The 17,500-nt window shown below is 40.3% G+C and overlaps 1 protein-coding gene across 2 annotated transcripts in view; it reads left to right on the top strand.

Moving 5' to 3' along the window:
• Positions 1-17,500, top strand: part of LOC138040616 (tetratricopeptide repeat protein 21B-like) — a 60,177-nt gene that overhangs the window by 28,559 nt on the left and 14,118 nt on the right. For both annotated transcript variants that reach the window (XM_068886374.1, XM_068886329.1), the window contains exons 20-34: positions 67-131; positions 960-1,049; positions 1,383-1,466; positions 2,045-2,117; positions 3,555-3,665; positions 4,397-4,449; positions 5,232-5,317; positions 6,799-6,925; positions 8,489-8,554; positions 9,832-9,934; positions 10,614-10,724; positions 12,202-12,283; positions 13,228-13,310; positions 14,556-14,623; positions 16,255-16,317. In XM_068886374.1, the coding sequence (XP_068742475.1) occupies positions 67-131; positions 960-1,049; positions 1,383-1,466; positions 2,045-2,117; positions 3,555-3,665; positions 4,397-4,449; positions 5,232-5,317; positions 6,799-6,925; positions 8,489-8,554; positions 9,832-9,934; positions 10,614-10,724; positions 12,202-12,283; positions 13,228-13,310; positions 14,556-14,623; positions 16,255-16,317 (1,265 nt within the window). The remainder of the gene's footprint in view (positions 1-66; positions 132-959; positions 1,050-1,382; positions 1,467-2,044; positions 2,118-3,554; positions 3,666-4,396; positions 4,450-5,231; positions 5,318-6,798; positions 6,926-8,488; positions 8,555-9,831; positions 9,935-10,613; positions 10,725-12,201; positions 12,284-13,227; positions 13,311-14,555; positions 14,624-16,254; positions 16,318-17,500) is intronic.

Genomic DNA, 17,500 nt, shown 5'->3' with positions numbered 1-17,500 from the left:
TAATGGAAATGGGCCCCCTCAACGTAACCCCTTGCAACTGAGAGACGTGTTTTTTTTCCATTTTAGCATGAGGCTACGAAAGTAATGCAGGATGCATTAGAAGAGTTCCACGGTACCTCAGAAGAAGTCAGGTAAAATAGCAAATCATTACTGTGTGCCAGCTGTACTGCTACACAACGACAAAGGCAATGACAAGGGTTGACTGTGAAATAATTTAGTATTTCATAGCACATCGATCGCACTCTAAACTGGGAAATTCTGTGGACAGGTAGTGTCGATCAGGAAAACTTAGTTCTTTCATGCCTCTGTCAAGTTATGTGCGTCATTAACTTGACTTTTGTCTTAAATGATCTCACAAATTGAAGTTGGATCCCTTTGTATTTAGCTTAAATAGCAACTCTTAAGCCGGGGTTAAAAGACGCTGAAGGTCTTGAAAAATCCGACCGGCGGTCAACTTTTTCCTGGATTCGCACCCCAAGAAAGTCTGGCAGGCACTTTTTTCAGATTTGCGATGTTGTGCAGTTGGCTCTTACAAATTTGATCCCTTGAACAGTATTTTCCCTCCCCCAGTACACGAAGTTAACGAAATAACTTCTTTTTCGTTCATGTAAGGTTGGCACAACGCATTTGAATAAGAAGTATCCCCCTTGATGTATACTGCGACGCTAAAAATACTGTCCTGTATCTTTTTTAAAACCTTATGTATCGATCAAATCGAAGCTTTAAAATTCCCCCCGGGGCATTTGACTTTTGTGGAAATTATTGTTCAAATTTCCCCCACCGCAGGCCAAAAACTGAAGCCGTAAATTTCCCACCCCTCGTAAGACTCTGATTGTCAAATTCTCTCCTTCCTCTGGAAGGCAAAGGTGTCAAATGCCCGGGGGTGGGGGGGGGGGGGGGGAGTGAAAGCTTTGATTTGACCGATTCATTACTTTTCATTACACTTTTTTTTTCATCAGGGTTCATATTTCAAACGCAGACTTAGTGTTAAAGAATGGTGATACAGAGCAAGCGCTGTCCATTCTACGCCAAATAACACCAGAGCAAAGGTATGTAAGGATGACACTTGTAGAACCAGCATACGAAATAATTTGAATCTGTAAAGTTCCCTTTTCGTTCCATTCTCATTCCTTTGCAACCGCGAGCCAGTCATGCAAGATAAGAGTGATAGGTAAAGCAATGCACGCATGCGTTTTCCCATCGCTTTAGCGTTGGATGTGTGTACTGGCTATGCGTTGTAATAGGATCGTTTGACAGCCTGAATCTTCTCTGATTGGTCATAAAAATGTTCTCAACCGAAAATTGCTTCAAGTTAACTATTGCGAAACAGACTATGCATTTATCTATACCTCTTACTTTTGTGTGCATGGATTCTTATACAGTTATTACATCAAAGCCAAGGAGAAGATGTCGGAGATATATCTACATCATCGGAAGGACAAGCGTCTTTATGCCAGTGTTTACAGGTTAGCGTCCGTTTGAAATTTTAAAAGATGAATTCATTCTTTTGAAATCAAGAAAAGTCATTGAGTTGTGAATTTCAAGAAGTTGCTAGGCGAGGATTAGAGGTTACAAAAAAGAGACTTTGAAAGCCGACTTTGAGAGTGTTAGTCTTAATTGCCCACCTTCTACCGACAGGCATTTCGCGGGACCATTTGTTTTTGTTATGGAAATTCGCATTGCTTATCGTAGCGATCTAATTGGATGAATCTTAGCCTCGGGCGGAATTTTCCTATATGAAAATTGTTCCGTGGCACGCTATGCCTGTCGGTTGAAGGTGGGCCGTTAAGTCAGTCGGGAAAACGACAATCGGCAAATGCTGGAAACATCTTCTTTTGAATCCCTTTACTATAGGACCGGCCTTTTTTTTTTCGCGGAGCGTAATAAAGATAAATTGAGAACACTATAGAATTTCTCTCTGAGTTACCTTTTGATATCTCAATCACTTGACCAGTGCATATTTCTATGTCAGTTCTGTACTTCAGTACCAGGAAGGCATGTTATTATGTACAAATCAAAGCTAATGCTCTTTTATTTCGCTTAGAGAACTAGTTGAAAAGAATCCGAGTTCCCACACATGTCTGTTGTTAGGAGATGCTTACATGAGTATACAGGAGGTCAGTACTTTTCTCCTCTCAAACATTTGACGTGTCGCGAGTTTATTAAAGAGGAAGAGATTTAGCATTTGCACCAAACGGCAAATGTCAGGCGGAAATTCGTATTTTGCTGAAAATCAAATGAACTTGTTTGCTTTGTTCGCCTCGCTCGCCCCTTTTATATGCATGATTACTGAGGTGGCTCCCATCGTAGGCTTTTTTCAGCACTTGTTTATTAAATTATTCTGGAAAAAGAAACCAATCCAATAAAGTTAGTAAGCACTATTTTTTTTTTATGTACTACTTATCTATAATTGAATTGTTTAATATACATATTTATGTATTTTTAACTTTATAGGTGTATATAATTTTATCTAGAGGGGTTAGAATTATATAAGAAGGAATCTTGTATTCGTAAAAAATGGACAATAACTTTGAGTTTACAAGACATGTTTCGATCGATCATCGATCATCTTTTGTTACGCTATTTGCGCGCGCATTATTCGATTGTTTTCATGTAGTATTTTTGCATTCTCGTCACCAGAGCCTTGGATCGACCCAAGGCTCTGGGAAACTCTAGGTAGGAGAACATGCGCCGTAGGGTTTTTATAGCCAAAATTTGGCTATTTGAATCTTACGGCGCCTGCTGACTCGTGCTAACATGAATGCACCAATTAGAGACGCTTTTGATTGTTCTTCACGAAAACCAATGAGAATTAAGACACTTTGTTTCAGAGTTCCCCCGAGCTCTTCTCTCCCTCAGTCAAGAGAAGAGCTCTGGGGTCGAGATTGGTATTGTTGTAACATTTACCGGTAATTTAAAATTCTAACGGCAATGTATGAACATAAGTTCAAATTGTAACATTGACACAAATTCAAATTCGTGTGGTAACGAACACTTGCAACTGAAGATGATCGATGATCGATCGAAGCATGTCTTGTAAACTCAATACTAGTTTGTCTGCTTTCATCCAGACCATTTGGAATCTTGTATTTCTGTTTAAGCCCACCTCAGATTCATACATTCTTTGTTCATATGTAAGAATTTTCCAAAGAAAATGGGAGACACATCGAAGTTTGATCGATTGATTGATTGATTGACTGACGGATTAAATTAGACTTTTCCTACCTTTGTTTCCTTTTATGAACAAGGTTTTTGATACGGGGCCTACGGTTTACTCTTACTGTTTGCAAACGTAATTGGGAAGGAATCACTTTTTTCTCTGTGTATTTGTAGACTCGGATTGTTCGTCCTATGGGAGTTAAACGGACGACCTCCCACACGATAGAACTGCATGAGCTAACTGCATAATCGGTGGTTGGAAGCAGCTCCGAACAATTATTTAACCAACAGTAAGCCACAAACCCTTGCGTGACCACCGTGTCAGGGACTTAATCTCGTAGAATGTTGCTCATTTTTAGGACAGTATTTGATGGCTCTTTCTTTCTCTGTTTCAGCCTGAGAAAGCCATTGAAGTTTATGAGACGGCACTCAAACGAAATCCTCGCGATGGTGCACTGGCAAGCAAAATAGGACAGGCTCTGGTGAAGACACATCATTATGGCAAGGTAAATACCGTTCCACCACCTGAAGTTTCCGTTTAATGAGGAGCTGAATTTGGTTTGATTTGCTTTGAGTTGACTGGTATCCCCGGCAATAACGGCGTGTCCTTCTTAAGCGAGTGCTTATGTCTGTGATATTGATGCAGTTTTTTCATATCAAAACGTCCATTGCCATTTCAAGTTACAGATACTACAAAAGCGGGAGACCTCCATTGCAAATCCCACCATAGATCGGACGCAAATCATAATTTATTGGACTTCTCAGATGATTGTGCTCCAATTTGTATTCTATCCAAACCACATTCATTCTTTAGTTGAGATTTAGAATACTTACTGAAATACCTGATCTGCCTCGTGCACCAATTCGATATTTTCACATATCCCATAATACAGTTCATTTTATGGGGTTAGTTGCATTAAAACAATGGATGTCCACTTCACTGAAGAGTAAATGACTTGTATTGTTTTTATGCAAAGAACCCCCAAAGCGTATTGCATTATGGGAATGGGAAGGTAGAGGTCTTTGTTCGCATCGGAAAGCTTGCTACGGAGGGTACTTCTAAACTTTTTTTTGAAGGCTAGTTTTTATTAGCATAGAGATTATAATCTTTCCTGATATCATGGATAAATGACGAAACTGATTGTTTATTCTTGATGGAAATTAATGAGCGCTGAACATGCAATTTTAAATCATAGGGAAAGCCGAGCAATTATTGCTTTCTTTGTTTTCTTTCTAGGCCATTAATTACTATGAAGCTGCTTTGAAATCAGGACAGCAAAATTTTTTACGGTTTGTAACGATCTTGGTTTCTTTGTTGATGGCAGAACCTTTCTGTGTGTCGAAAAGGAATCGCAAGTTCATAACTAGGGAGGGGCGTGCAAATCTCTGAGTTTTAAATTATGTATTCCTTGAATAACTTAGTTTGTTTTTTGAAGTCCTCAGTATAAGGAAACGGCAAAAACTCTTCCGCCCCTGACAGCAAAACTCCAAACTGCAAACTTTTATTTAAGGATCCCATACACAAAGCCAATTTTTTTCTCACAAGAATCTTTTGTCATCCTGTCTCTACTTGGCTGAGAGTTCACGCGAAATTGTCCATCGCTTTGCGCGGTTTATTTCAGTAGTTCATAACGTCAAAGTTGACTTTATCTGAGCTCGCAACGCTAAAATACGCAGAAGCTAAAAAAAGGTCTGGTATGAGTTATAATTGACTATCGAGGTTCTCAGCAGAATCAATCTACAAATGGATCAGTCGTTCGAAACGCTGTGAATCGGATGAATAAAATGAAAAGAAACGGAGACGAATGAATGTGGATCCTTAGGTATACGAGCAGGATAGTTTTAGATTTCGTGCAAAGTTGGGTTTGTACTTTATGCAACTTTATCTATCGTTTTTGCTGTTTGAGGTGTTGGATAGTATTCCAGTTTGTTCACTTGACGTAATTCTTTGCATTGTCCTGACTTCATTGAAAAGTACTTGGTGCAGTGGCTTAAAGGCTTCTTAACCACAAATTGACCTCTTCAGTCCTGCGTCTCCTTAATCAAGTTTGTCTAACGGCGGGTATTTTCAGGTTTGATTTGGCTGAGCTGTATCTCAAGCTAAAAAACTACGAAAAGGCAGACAAGGTTATCAAGGCAGCTTTGGAGCAGGAAAAAGGTACCATCTATAACAGGATGGCTCCGCCATAGACGCAAGGAAATTCCGAGTGTTCCTTAGGTTGCTTCTACTTTCCCGATAAATACGCCTCTTCAAAAGCCTTTTAATTTCCCAATTCCGATTTAGAATCCCTAAAAAGTTATTGTATTTTTTTCATAAAAATTGTTCGAACCCTGTTAAATCTGTGTACAGTGTCAATGTTCGAAAATCCATTGAAGATGATTTGTATCATAGCTCGGTTGTCAGGGCATTGCACCAATTTCGCGATGATCGTGGTCTTTAAGCACATCTAAGTAAAGGCGTGTACGAAAATCTTGGCCAACGTTTAACGTTGAGTACATTTTATACTGTGGATAGTGACTTATCCACTGGATAAAGTCATGTGGCCTTTGAATATCTGGGACCTGAGTGTTTTCAGACTTGTTTTATAACAACTGACGTGTGAGGATCAGTCAGTTGTCAATTACTGTTATTTTTTTTTTCATTTGATATGTTCTTACCTTGTTAAACATGGACTCTACTGAAGCCGGGGGGTTGGTCCAATACACTCGACTAGACTCCAGTGGTGTATACTCAAGTTCTATTGGAAAACCGGAAGTCTAGTGGTGACAAGTTTTCTATTCATGAAAGACACATTGTATTGTGCGCTTGTTTTTAACGTAACTTACTACAAAGCTCGGCTTTAAGAACGAGGTATACACAATGTGTTGCGCGCTTGTTTTTAACGTAACTTACTACAAAGCTCGGCTTTAAGAACGAGGTATACACAATGTGTCGTGCGCTTGTTTCTTTAAGTGGTTCACTTCAAATCTCGGCTTTAAGAACGAGATGCACGCTTGCTTTTATGTAACTTATTTCAAAGTCGACTTTAAGAACGAGGTAAACACAATGTGTTGTGCGCTTGTTTCTTTGCGTAGCTTATTTGAAATGTTGCGAGTAGACTTCCGGCAAATCATTGGGTCGATGAGTCTCCAATGGATCCGATGGACTCCATTGGACTATTATTCCCCCCTCTGTTAATTTCAAGTGTTTAGACTTCCGGTAACTCCATTGGACTCAATGCGACTCCAGTGGATTCCGATGGACTTAACCCTCCCCATAGTGAAACAGATATGACTTCTAGTAACTACAATGGAATCTAGATTTGACGACTGCAATCTAGTTGAGTTTGTTCGACATGTGTGTGAAGCCGTGCTGAAAAGGTGCATGATAGTCGTTCTTATTTTGAGGGCTTGTTTTGCCTCTTATTATCATCAGGTGTCTTAAGCTTGCAATATAATTAATTTCAGGTTAGCGGAGTCACGCCGTAAGCGTGTTTCTAATATCAGGCCCTGCTCTGAGAAAAATGTCACAAACAAACTAAGTCAAACAGATTAAGCTGTTGTCTACCATCCATTTTCTACTATGATGGGCTATCATCACCTTTCACCTACGCATCGTTTGGCCAAGGGTTAACTTCTTGCTTTTTATGTCTTAATTAGCTAACGATCTTCCGTCTCTTATGGAAGAAGCCAGACTTTTAAAACTTCAAGCGCAAGTTTATCAAAGGTCTGGTAACACAGAAGAGACGCTGAAAACTCTCACCAGAGCTAAGGACGTTCAATCCAGGTGAGATGAACATTTTATTTCCTTCTTATTTAAGGACGGTGCTTACCAATTCAAAGGTATTTTTGCGCGGTTTATGAATATGCAGGAAAAGCAGATCTTAACAAGTGTTATTGAAATCCAAAAAGAAAATTGGGGGTAAAGACCCAGTAATACGGGCAACATTTTTCGTACAACTTATCGCGCAACAATGTTGCGTTGCGAGTTGAGATGGTTTGTTGCGCGTATTACTACCTTCTTGCGCCACAAATTTTTAGGTTGCAAAAAGCAGACGTCGCTTTTACTTTTTGCAACATGAAAATTTGTTTCGGAAGAAGGTGGTAATACACGCAACACGCAACAAACCATCTCAACATTGTTGCGCGACAAGTTGCACGAAAAATGTTACCCGTATTACTGGGCCTTAACCACGCATTTTTCAAAGATAATGAATCAACAATGTTTGTAAAAAGCTTTAAAATACAAAGCAATGTATAGCTTTTTCTTTTTCCGTAATTGATGCCAAATTATCTCTGAAAAATGCATGATTATCTCCAATTTCTTTTTGGATACCAAGAGCACTTGCTAAGTTCTGCTTTCTCCCGTAGTTTTAACCGCGCAAAAATATCCCTGCATTAGCAAGCATCACCCATAAGAAACCCGAGTGTCTCGGAATGCTCAGAACGTATGCGCAATAGCAATAGTAGGCACCGTCCTTAATTTATAACATGGCGATTTGGTTTAGCATTGCGGCACTAAATAATTTGTCCAAAAATCTCAAGCTGTTTTATCAACCAATCAAGCCTCAGTTGTTCAAAAGGTGGATAACGCTATCCACCGGATAAATCACTATCCAGCGGATAAACGCTAGCAAAACCAATTGAGTTATCCAGTGGATAGTGATTTATCCAGTGGATAGCGCTTTCCAGTCTTCCAACCACTGGGGCCTGAAGTTTAAAAAATTCTAAGTTCGATTTACTCGCTTATGCTTTTGCGCGCTTTGTATCCACGGCATTTGTCTGCTTTGCGCTGATTGGCTCGTTTGATTTTCGTCGTTGTGGCTAGTACAAGTAATAGCCTCGGTTTTATGATACTCAGAGGAAGTTCTCGAGAGATTTAGGATCGCGTCTGCGGCAAAAGTCAGGTTGAAATTTGCGTTTTGTCAAAAATCAAAGAAACTTGTTTGATCAGTTTTCGCTCATTTCTTTCCTGTGATCTAGAGATCGAGCAACGAACGTCACAAAACAGAGACACAAGTCAGAATAAGAGAATTTTCATGGTTTTACGACAGCGGCCTATCGTTTGTCATTTCATGTAACTACATGTAATGCTAAATTTCTCTAATGTTATGTTTGAGATGAATCCACCCTACATCGGTTTTTACTAAAAATTCCCGTAACTCTTGGATGGCAAAGGATAAAACGTTCTTACCTGACTGTGTTCGATATTTGAAACTTGGGGAATTTATCTAAGGCCGTTATGCTTCTTACACATTTCCACCAATTTCATATATGTAATGATTATCCTTTTGCTTCTATCTGGTACTCGTTCTGTGTCAGTTATGTTGTCAACGCTTGCATTTTACAGAGTCTTAAGAAGAGTTGGTGTGGAGCAACCAGATGCTGTGAAAGCACAAAGGCTACAAGCTGCAAAGTAAGCCACTGGATTCAGAAAATTATTTCTTGCTCTTTATATTAAGCTCATGAGTAAAATTGCGCCTTGTGCCTCCATATCTCACTGAATAGGCTCGTATTCGCCTGTCACATCGTTTTAAGTGGGAACGAAACTTAAAATGTTGTCTCGTTGGCATTAGATGCTACAGTGTGTTAGCCTGGCTGTAAATCGTTGGATTTACGAGATGATCCTTAAGTACAGCATGCGTGCTATCGTTCCGTAATTTTCACTTCAGCGTCTTTCTTAAATTGGGTATCTGTGTGATTGAGGCTGTTTTCGATTGGGAAATCTGCATTTAAATATATGTCTTCGAATTTTAGCAACTAAGTCCAGACTGCAGATACAAAACACAGATCACAAGTCACAGGTCATTATTTGACCATTACATAAAGAATCCTAAACATTCATTAAAGCTAACCTTTAGGCCTAAACAAGAGTTTTTAGTCCTGATGTTAGCATTAGTAAACGGTTATAAGGGTTGTTTCTGTATTGGTAAAACAATTACCTGTGTTTTATTCCTGTCCAAAGCCAGATTTCCCATCCAAGCTCACGAAACGTTTTTCCTTGGAAATTAGTTTTTACTCTTCATGCCTCGGTTATTCAAAAGGTGGATAGCGCTATCCACTGGATAAATCCATTAGTTTTGATAGTGTTCATCCGCTAGGTAGTGATTTATCCGTTGGGTAGCGCTATCCACCTTTTGAATAACCGAGGCCTGAAGAGTAAAACTTGCAGTCGTAAACAAGGCTCGCTCTTGAACTTTCTTTGAAAACGTGATCCTCCGAAATCGTCTGATTCATGTGATTTTTGTTAAATTCCATATTTATTGTAGGGCCTTGCTGCTCTTATTCACAGAACCCGTCTTTTTCGAACTGAAAACCACTTATCTTCATGCGGGCACCAATACTCTTGATTAAAAGACATTTGTGCCCCTCCCTTCCAGGAAAGGGATGCCATATTTATATTTCGTAAGATAATAGAGGTGCTGCCCTCAATAAGGAAAGTTTATCACCATTTACTACTTGCACAATCCCATACGCCTCTATTACCCCCCAGAACTTTTGCATAACCGTTGTTTGCAATTTCTCCCGGGACATGAAAATGTCCCAAGAGAAGTCGAAAACAATGCCTATGCAGATTTTTTTTTTTGGGAGGGGGGGTAAAAGAGGTGTATTATGGGATTTGTGCAAGTAGTGAATACCTCTGTGTTCGTAGCCACGTGATCGTAACCAGAACGTGTTTCCCCTGTTTTACAGAATTTGTGCAGAGATGGCAGAACTGGCCTCCAATGCCCGAGAATACGATAAAGCCATAAATTTCTACAAGGAGGGATTGGCGTATGACGAAACATATCTACCGGTATGAGTGACCGAACAGTCCTTAATGACATTTGTTAAGCCACGCTTTATTAATTCAGATAAGTTTGAAAATATGTTACAACTTTATTAACCTTTAGTAGCAATAAAAATTGATTAAATGGGTTGCAGATGGAGAGAACTTATCAATGAGAGCCGAGCTAGCTCGACCTGATGATGAAATGGGTTGCAACAGGAAAAACAGTTTTTCCACTCTGTTGTGGCTGTCCACAATAAAAATTAGTACTGGTTTCTCAGACAATAATTTTAACATTAAGATTTAACTCTATTTGATGTGAGGACGTAGCTGCGACAACGGTTCTTCTGATTGGTTCTGGAAACCATCTTTTGTTTTCGTCCACCAACATGGCGGCAATGACGTCACTTGAAAAACACTCATACAGCTGTATCCAGTACCGGTCCAAGAAAATCCGAGTTTGTAAAGAGCTGAGTGGTTTCTGGCCATTCGGACATCGATAATAAATGTCAAGAATATATGAATAAATAAAATTGTCTATTCTCCATGATCATGATGCATACATCGAAGCCATGCATTGTATTAATTAATCTAAATTTCCATATCTCGCTCACTGCACCTATTCATACATTTTTTGATTATCCAAAACCTCGCACCTTCTCTTATATCTTGTTTTTTTATTAACTTCGCCGCTTGTGTTTTTCAGGCCATGCTCGAACTTGCCAGACTGTATTTAACAGTGGATGATTTAGACTCCTGTCAACAGCAATGTGTTCAGCTTCTTAAGATGGACGCAGAAAATGATGACGCCACTGTTGTAAGTGAAAAATAAACGCGAAGGCCCCTTTCACGATAAAGAGAGATTTAGCATTAATGGAGAACTCAAGCAACGACGACGGTGACGACAACGAGAACGTCATCTTAAAATATAAATTCACGTTATTGTAAACACTTCGTGACTATTTCAACTTTTATAATATGACAAGGTTGTGATAGTTCCTCAAGAATGACACTGCTCGGAACGGCTCTTAATTTGGGGGCGAAAATGAAAATTTATCTTCAAGTGCTGACGACAGACGTCCTTCATAAAACGTCAAGTCTGGCTATTTCACGTTGATTGTTTTGCAGACGACGGCAAAGAAATGGACAAAAGTGAAAAACGCACGTGCAAAGCGTGCAAACCCTCGAGTCGGGTTGAGATCGACTGGAACTCTATTCACACATAATCGCAGGCATGGTTCATAAACTGTATTGATAAATGGCGGCCAAAAAATTATTCTTTTGTCTTTGTGCTAATCATCTCACTAGCCTCACTTTGGAGCAAAAATTCTTTGAATTTGCTTCGTGCAAACGAGGCTAGTGAGGATGATTAGCATAAAGACAAAAGAAGAATTACTTAGCCGCCATTTATGAATACGGTCTATGACCAATGCGTTTGTCATCCTCACTCGGTCTCTCTATTGTTGTTTGTAAAACTCTCAACGAGAATCGACGTAACTAGGTCTTTTGACCCTAGCCCTAATATTGGCCTAACCTAAAAGAGTTAGATAGGGTTGAATCCCAATCCTACTCCAAAGAGGCTACGCCCATTCTTGTTACGCCGTTACACCTTACGACGTTTCGCGTTTCACTAACAAACATCCACCAATCTGACCCCAAATGTTGTGTTTGTGTGATTTCGAGATCACTTAATTTAAGTACCGGTAACATCTGGAATCTGCACAAATTTGAAAGAGTTAAGTAAATATAGAGCTTCGAGTATGTCTCCATTTTTAAGTGTGATCATATTTGTCTGTAAACTCCGAATGGACCAGCTGGAATTGTTTTCAGATAAGAGTCACAATTCAATGTTTGTTCAGATTTTAAATCTTGGAGCATTATGCAAACGTTTTATTATTGCACCATCTTCGGATAGTCTAGACGGGAACAAGAAATCAAGGCAAAAATCAGGATATTCGAAAGGTTGCAACTCGAGCGACATGATCGTCTTATCCGGACCATTAATTCTTACCGGTTCCGATCATGATTTTACCGGTGATTTTTTTCGTTCGTCCTTACTGACTGCCCAGTGTTTCAGAGGATGGCATTTCATGAACACCTCGCTCCCTTTTTCAAATGGTGTATCAGGTTACCGTGAAAACGTGTATTGATTTGGAAAAGTCTTGTCTTGGTTTCGGAATTTATCATGAAGTGTTTACTTTCCACATTGCTTGTTGTCATTGCATAGCAAATCTTATGACTACCTGCTATATGACATACCCATTCATCGACTTTCCTTTGTAAATTTTTTTCAGATGATGGCTGATTTGATGTTTAGAAAGAATGAGTATGACTCCGCCACTTTTCACTTTCAACAACTGCTGGAGAGAAAACCGGGTAAACAGCCTGGCTAGTTTTTGTATTATGGCATCTTTTCATTCTTAGATGGTCATTCCTAGATGGTCCTTGAAGTAGAAAAAGGTTTGCTGCCGCGTGGATGACCGAAGTCAAAAACGCCTGTTTGGTTTCTTAGCTTTTCTCTTTGGCCTGAGCAACACTGAACAGCACCGTGGCCACAGCACTGGAGCTCGCTGTGCTGTCATCTGCTTTTTTTCAGGCCATGTAATAACTCTGATCCTGGGGTCGTATGTCAGGAAAATATTAGGACAAAGTGAAGGAAAATTAAGTAACACATTAACGGTTTAAGAATTCCTCTTTCTTTGTGAATAATAATTTACCTATAACGTTCAGCAGACCATTCCCGAGGGTCATATCTGTAAACTTTCTTTTCAAAGTAAGTCTGAATGCGAAGGCTATTACGAAAACTAATAGAGAAGGTACTATCTCTCATTAACTGGTACATGCTTTAGCATGCGGTGCACATTGAGTAATGCAGTTTGCGGAAAGTTTAGAGAGCACGAAGAAACGTGAGAACGCAAGTCCAGCTCTTTGACTGAGCACCTTAAGAACTTCTTTGATTGCTTCATTCTTCGATATACATGTAAACCAACGTTTTGTAGTATTGCCACAGCATTTCCCGCGATGAGAGCTGAGTGTTGAGTTGACTTACGTTATCAGGGTCACGGTACAACGAGATTATGAGATGCGCCGCTTGTGCGTGCACTTATTGAATGCGCGGATTTTCTTGCTACGTTGTACGTTGTTTTTTTTCGTGAATGCTCTTATAAAAAGGAGGCTAGATTAAATTACTGAATAGCCTATTTACGTCCCGCCGTCAGATTCGCTTGGAATAGCGACATGCAGGAATAGCTTCCCGCATGTCGAGCTTTGATCCCAAAATAAGCAAGGACGATTCATACTATGGTTCGTTTTGATTTCAGGACATTACAGTGCACTCGCTCGCTTGATCAATCTTCTAAGAAGGGCAGGAAAATTGGACGAATGTTCCAAATATCTGGAGCAGGTTGGTTAGATGTTTTTTCATACGTGTATTCTTGGAATATTCGTAGATGTTTTATCAGTCGTAATAACTAACCCTATTAGCAACTACAAGTCTCATCCTACTCTACAATTCTGGACAAAATTGTGGAAACATTTTTAATATCCTTGTTAACAGGTAGGAACCTGGTTCTAAACCGTTTAGAGCAAAGACAAAATTACAAGGATTTGTGACTGAAGCATGAAAGGGCCAATATCTCGCCCCCAAGTTGCAATAAGATGCTGATTTTTGGCGAGTGGGCATTCTTCATCGTGTACTTTCTGAAGATCTTAATGAATCCCGAAATTTCAAAAGTTTAAATATTTGTGACGTCACACTTGACCACTCTCTCTCTCTTGTCCTTTCGGATAAGGACGATAAACCGTAGGCCCCGTCTCACAACCCTTCAATGATCACAACCCTGTGGGACGTAAATCAACCCACACACTATTCGCAAAGAGCAGGGCATGGACTTTCCCGATGTTGGGGTATATATATCGCGTAGATGCTCAAGATATTAGCTAAACCAAACCTACTTTAAAATCCGAGGATCAACAAAGATATAATAGTGACGATGATGATGCTACACATTGGCCTTACGACTCTCGTAATGATCACAAGCCATTGTCGTCAATCCGGTATCGAAGAAATAGACCAATTACTTCGGCCAATCACAACAAACGTGGGAAATCGTAGCCCATTTCGAGTTGCTGCATGCCTCAGTTTCAAAGCGAGTCCTGGCGCGCAACCATTCAAATGGAAATGAGTTGCGTATTCTTATGCAAATCAATCCTATTTCCCTTTTCGGCAGTTGAGCACCAAGACTCACTTGGAAGTGATATGTGAAGCCATGCTGGTAAATCCTCATAAATCAGATATGGTTTTGCCTCTAATTTGGTTAAGAAAGATCATGCCAGAATTTATGGCCAGTCAAAAAATGAAACAACGAAAAACTGGAGCAGGCACCACAGAATTACGTATGGCACCGAAATAAACCTTTTTTCCGCTGCTGATTCATACTTGTCAAGGTTCTTTTACTTTTTTGCAAAAAAAAGCCCCAGCCTTCAATTGATATCAGTAACGATTTTCTAGCTTCAAGCGGCTTGGGAATCGGAGGGAAAGGCTCAGTAAATGGACTCGGCTGGTACCTGCAGTAGTTTGTTCTGCTCAAATGCATCTCACATTTTACCACTTGGTACCATTTCTTTGAATTTTTTTGTTCAATTTCAGGCTGAAAGTGCTCTTCCTCGTGCAGCCTTGGACTCTGGGTTAAATTATTGTAAAGGGTTGTTTTACTGGTAAGATGATGCGCTTTCTTCTTCTTGGATAAGGACTATAAACCGGAGGCCCCGTCTCACAAATATCTTCTATGTTCATAAGTTCCTTGTGGGGCGTTTACGACCCGCACACCATTCGAGAAGAGTAGGGGATAAAGTACCCGGTGTTGTGGCTGTTCTCGGGGCTCTCTCCAGCAGAAGTAGCCGCCTTGGCAGTGATGTCGCTAAAAAAGGCTTATGGTGTATGTGGCCACCTAATCAGAAACAGCTGTAAGTCGAAAGGACTTTGCCGAGTGCTGGAACATGTAGATGTAGATGGTCTTGACAACCGTTTCTTTCCATTTCGTGTCATTACCGAGATAGGAATAGTTTGTTTAAAAATATAGTGGTAGTCAGGAGCTAACGTAGTAGTCGCCTTCAAACCGTTTAGAACTGTGAACAGTTTGTTCCCGCGACCGAAAGCCCAAGAAAAGGTTGACCTGCCACAATCTGGCACAGTGTACAAAATCAGTTGCACCAATTGCAGTTTTGTATACTACGGTCAAACCGAACGATCACTCAAAATGCACATTACAGAACACAAAAGGGCTGTTGCTATGTTTGACCATGACTCCAAGATCGCCTGCCATGTCCACGAAAACAACCACGAAATGGATTTCGGAAGTGTCATAGTTGTTGGACATGAGGCTAACTACCACGAGCGACTTTTCTTGGAAGCCTGGTACTCAATAAAGGATCCGCAGTCTGGAAATGACCACATCGCCATCCCAGAGGTCTACAAGTCTCTGGCATGCGCATAAGTCTCGCGCTACGTTTTCAAGAAACTGCACGCGGATTTTCATCAGCGCATGCTCGACGTGCTGTTATTTGACTCACATGTGCTACCATTATATTGCAACTGATGAAGGCTTAAGCACCAGCCGAAACGTCTTACACGAAACATCAAAAAAACTAGTCAGTGTCAAACCATTATCTTACTATAGGAATAGTTTCGTTCAACGTAGTTTTCCATTGGCTGCACGTTGTAAGTTATACAGAGCTGCTGAAAGTGCCGTTTTCAAGGAACATTGTTTAAATAAAGGTATTCCCATCTAATTCTAACTAAAGCTAACCGTTTTAGAATCAACGCATGGCCAGTTTATCTCTAAAACTTGCAGTCATGTGATTTCACTTATTTTATCAGTAAAATCAAGAGAAAATGAGGGGACAGAGAGAGAGCCTCCCGGTCCAGCCCTTGGGATATGTGATGGCCACGAAAGTTATGTTTAGGCGAGCGGTAGTCTTTGTTCAAGCGGAAGTCTGTTTTCCGAGACGTCCGCATGCAGGCCAACCTTGGTCTGATGTTTGAAAAAAAATATATTCATCAGCCTTCCACGTGCGCCGCCATTTTCTCTTTTCACTAAGAACCTGAGAGCGAGGCAAGACTACATGCGGACGTCTCGGAAGACAGCTCGGCTCGTCTAAAAATAACTTTCGTGGACATGACATATCCCGGCCAACGCCCTGAGCCTCCCTCTCTGTCCCCTCATTTTCTCTTGGTAAAATGTAAAGCTTTTATACTTTTGCGGTTAGGTACCATTACAACCTCAAATTTTGGAGGATTTTGTTTGCGACTACTTTAGCTCGCTAAGTTTTCTTCTGTTTTGATTTAGGTACACTGTTAATCCTACGGCAGCTTTAAAGCATTTCAATTTAGCAAGAAAAGACTCTAATTGGTAAGAAACACTGTTACATTAAAGTGCTTAAATTAAAGTACTTTTCATTTTTAAGACATATCAAGTGTAATATTAATATTTCTTTGGGTGTCATTGTTCGCCAAAACACGATAAGGTTTAAGGCAGCATTTTGCCCTGGAACAAATATAGGCCAGACAACAGGTGTACATTTTTGACAGCGAAGCATGCATTCCTGTTCGTGCGGCCAGTTTGCGGAAATTTGTTTAGGAGCTCTTCTTTCGAACAGGAACGCTTGCTACGCAGGCTAGGGTCAACGCGACGTACCTCTTTTCCGCCGCTTTCGCTCTCACGGTTGCCAATAGGGTGGAGCACTTATGCAAATCTAACACATATTCATCTGGTCATTCCCAGGAAGTTCATTGAATGTAAAAACTTGTTTTGCAGAGTACACTTGCAGCAAACATGTTTCACTATTTTCCCACGGTGATTATCTCGGCTACACAGCTCGACACCTTTTTCAACGTGTTGCTGAACACAAAATTTCGGCAATCCGCAAGCATTTTCATGTAGCGCATGGTAGGAGCAATTTGTTGAATGAGATCCGTTTCAAGATTCTGAGAAAGTGTCAAGGCAAATTTGATTGTTTAGTGTTTGAAATGCTTTACATCAAGAAATTCAAACCAAATTTGAACGTCCAAACGGACTCCATTCGTGCGAAACTTTTTGTTTACTTGTAAATTATTCTTATCTCTTATTGTTCGAGATAAACTAAGAATAAAGCCAGGATCCGAGCCAGGATCCGAGCTAGAATCTGAGCTAGGATCCGAGCCAGGAACCGAGCTAGGATTCCGTCGAGCCAGGATCCGAGCTAGGATCCGAGCCAGGATTCGAGACCTAACCAAGACCTAACCTAACCCTAACTAGACCTAACTAGACTAGAACCAACCTAAATAGACCTAACTTAACCGAGAGATTCAAAAATAAATAGCGGAGAAAGCTCATCTTAGCTCGAATCCTGGCTGGAATCCTGGCTCGGATCCTAGCTCGAATCCTGGCTCGGATCCTACCTCGAATCCTGGCTCGAAGTTTAGGTATCCTCTTATTGTTCGTCTTAGTATTTATAGATCTAAGTTTTATACATTTTTGACTTGATAATGACGTTACGGTAACGTCGAAACGTCGTCGATTTTTATTCAACTTTTTAGCTTTTTAGATCTTAAAG

Source organism: Montipora capricornis, chromosome 1, assembly GCF_036669925.1.
Source record: "Montipora capricornis isolate CH-2021 chromosome 1, ASM3666992v2, whole genome shotgun sequence".
In the NCBI taxonomy this organism is placed as follows: domain Eukaryota; kingdom Metazoa; phylum Cnidaria; class Anthozoa; order Scleractinia; family Acroporidae; genus Montipora; species Montipora capricornis.
The sequence above is the reverse complement of the archived record's forward strand: the minus strand, read 5'-3'. Positions and strand labels throughout refer to the sequence as shown.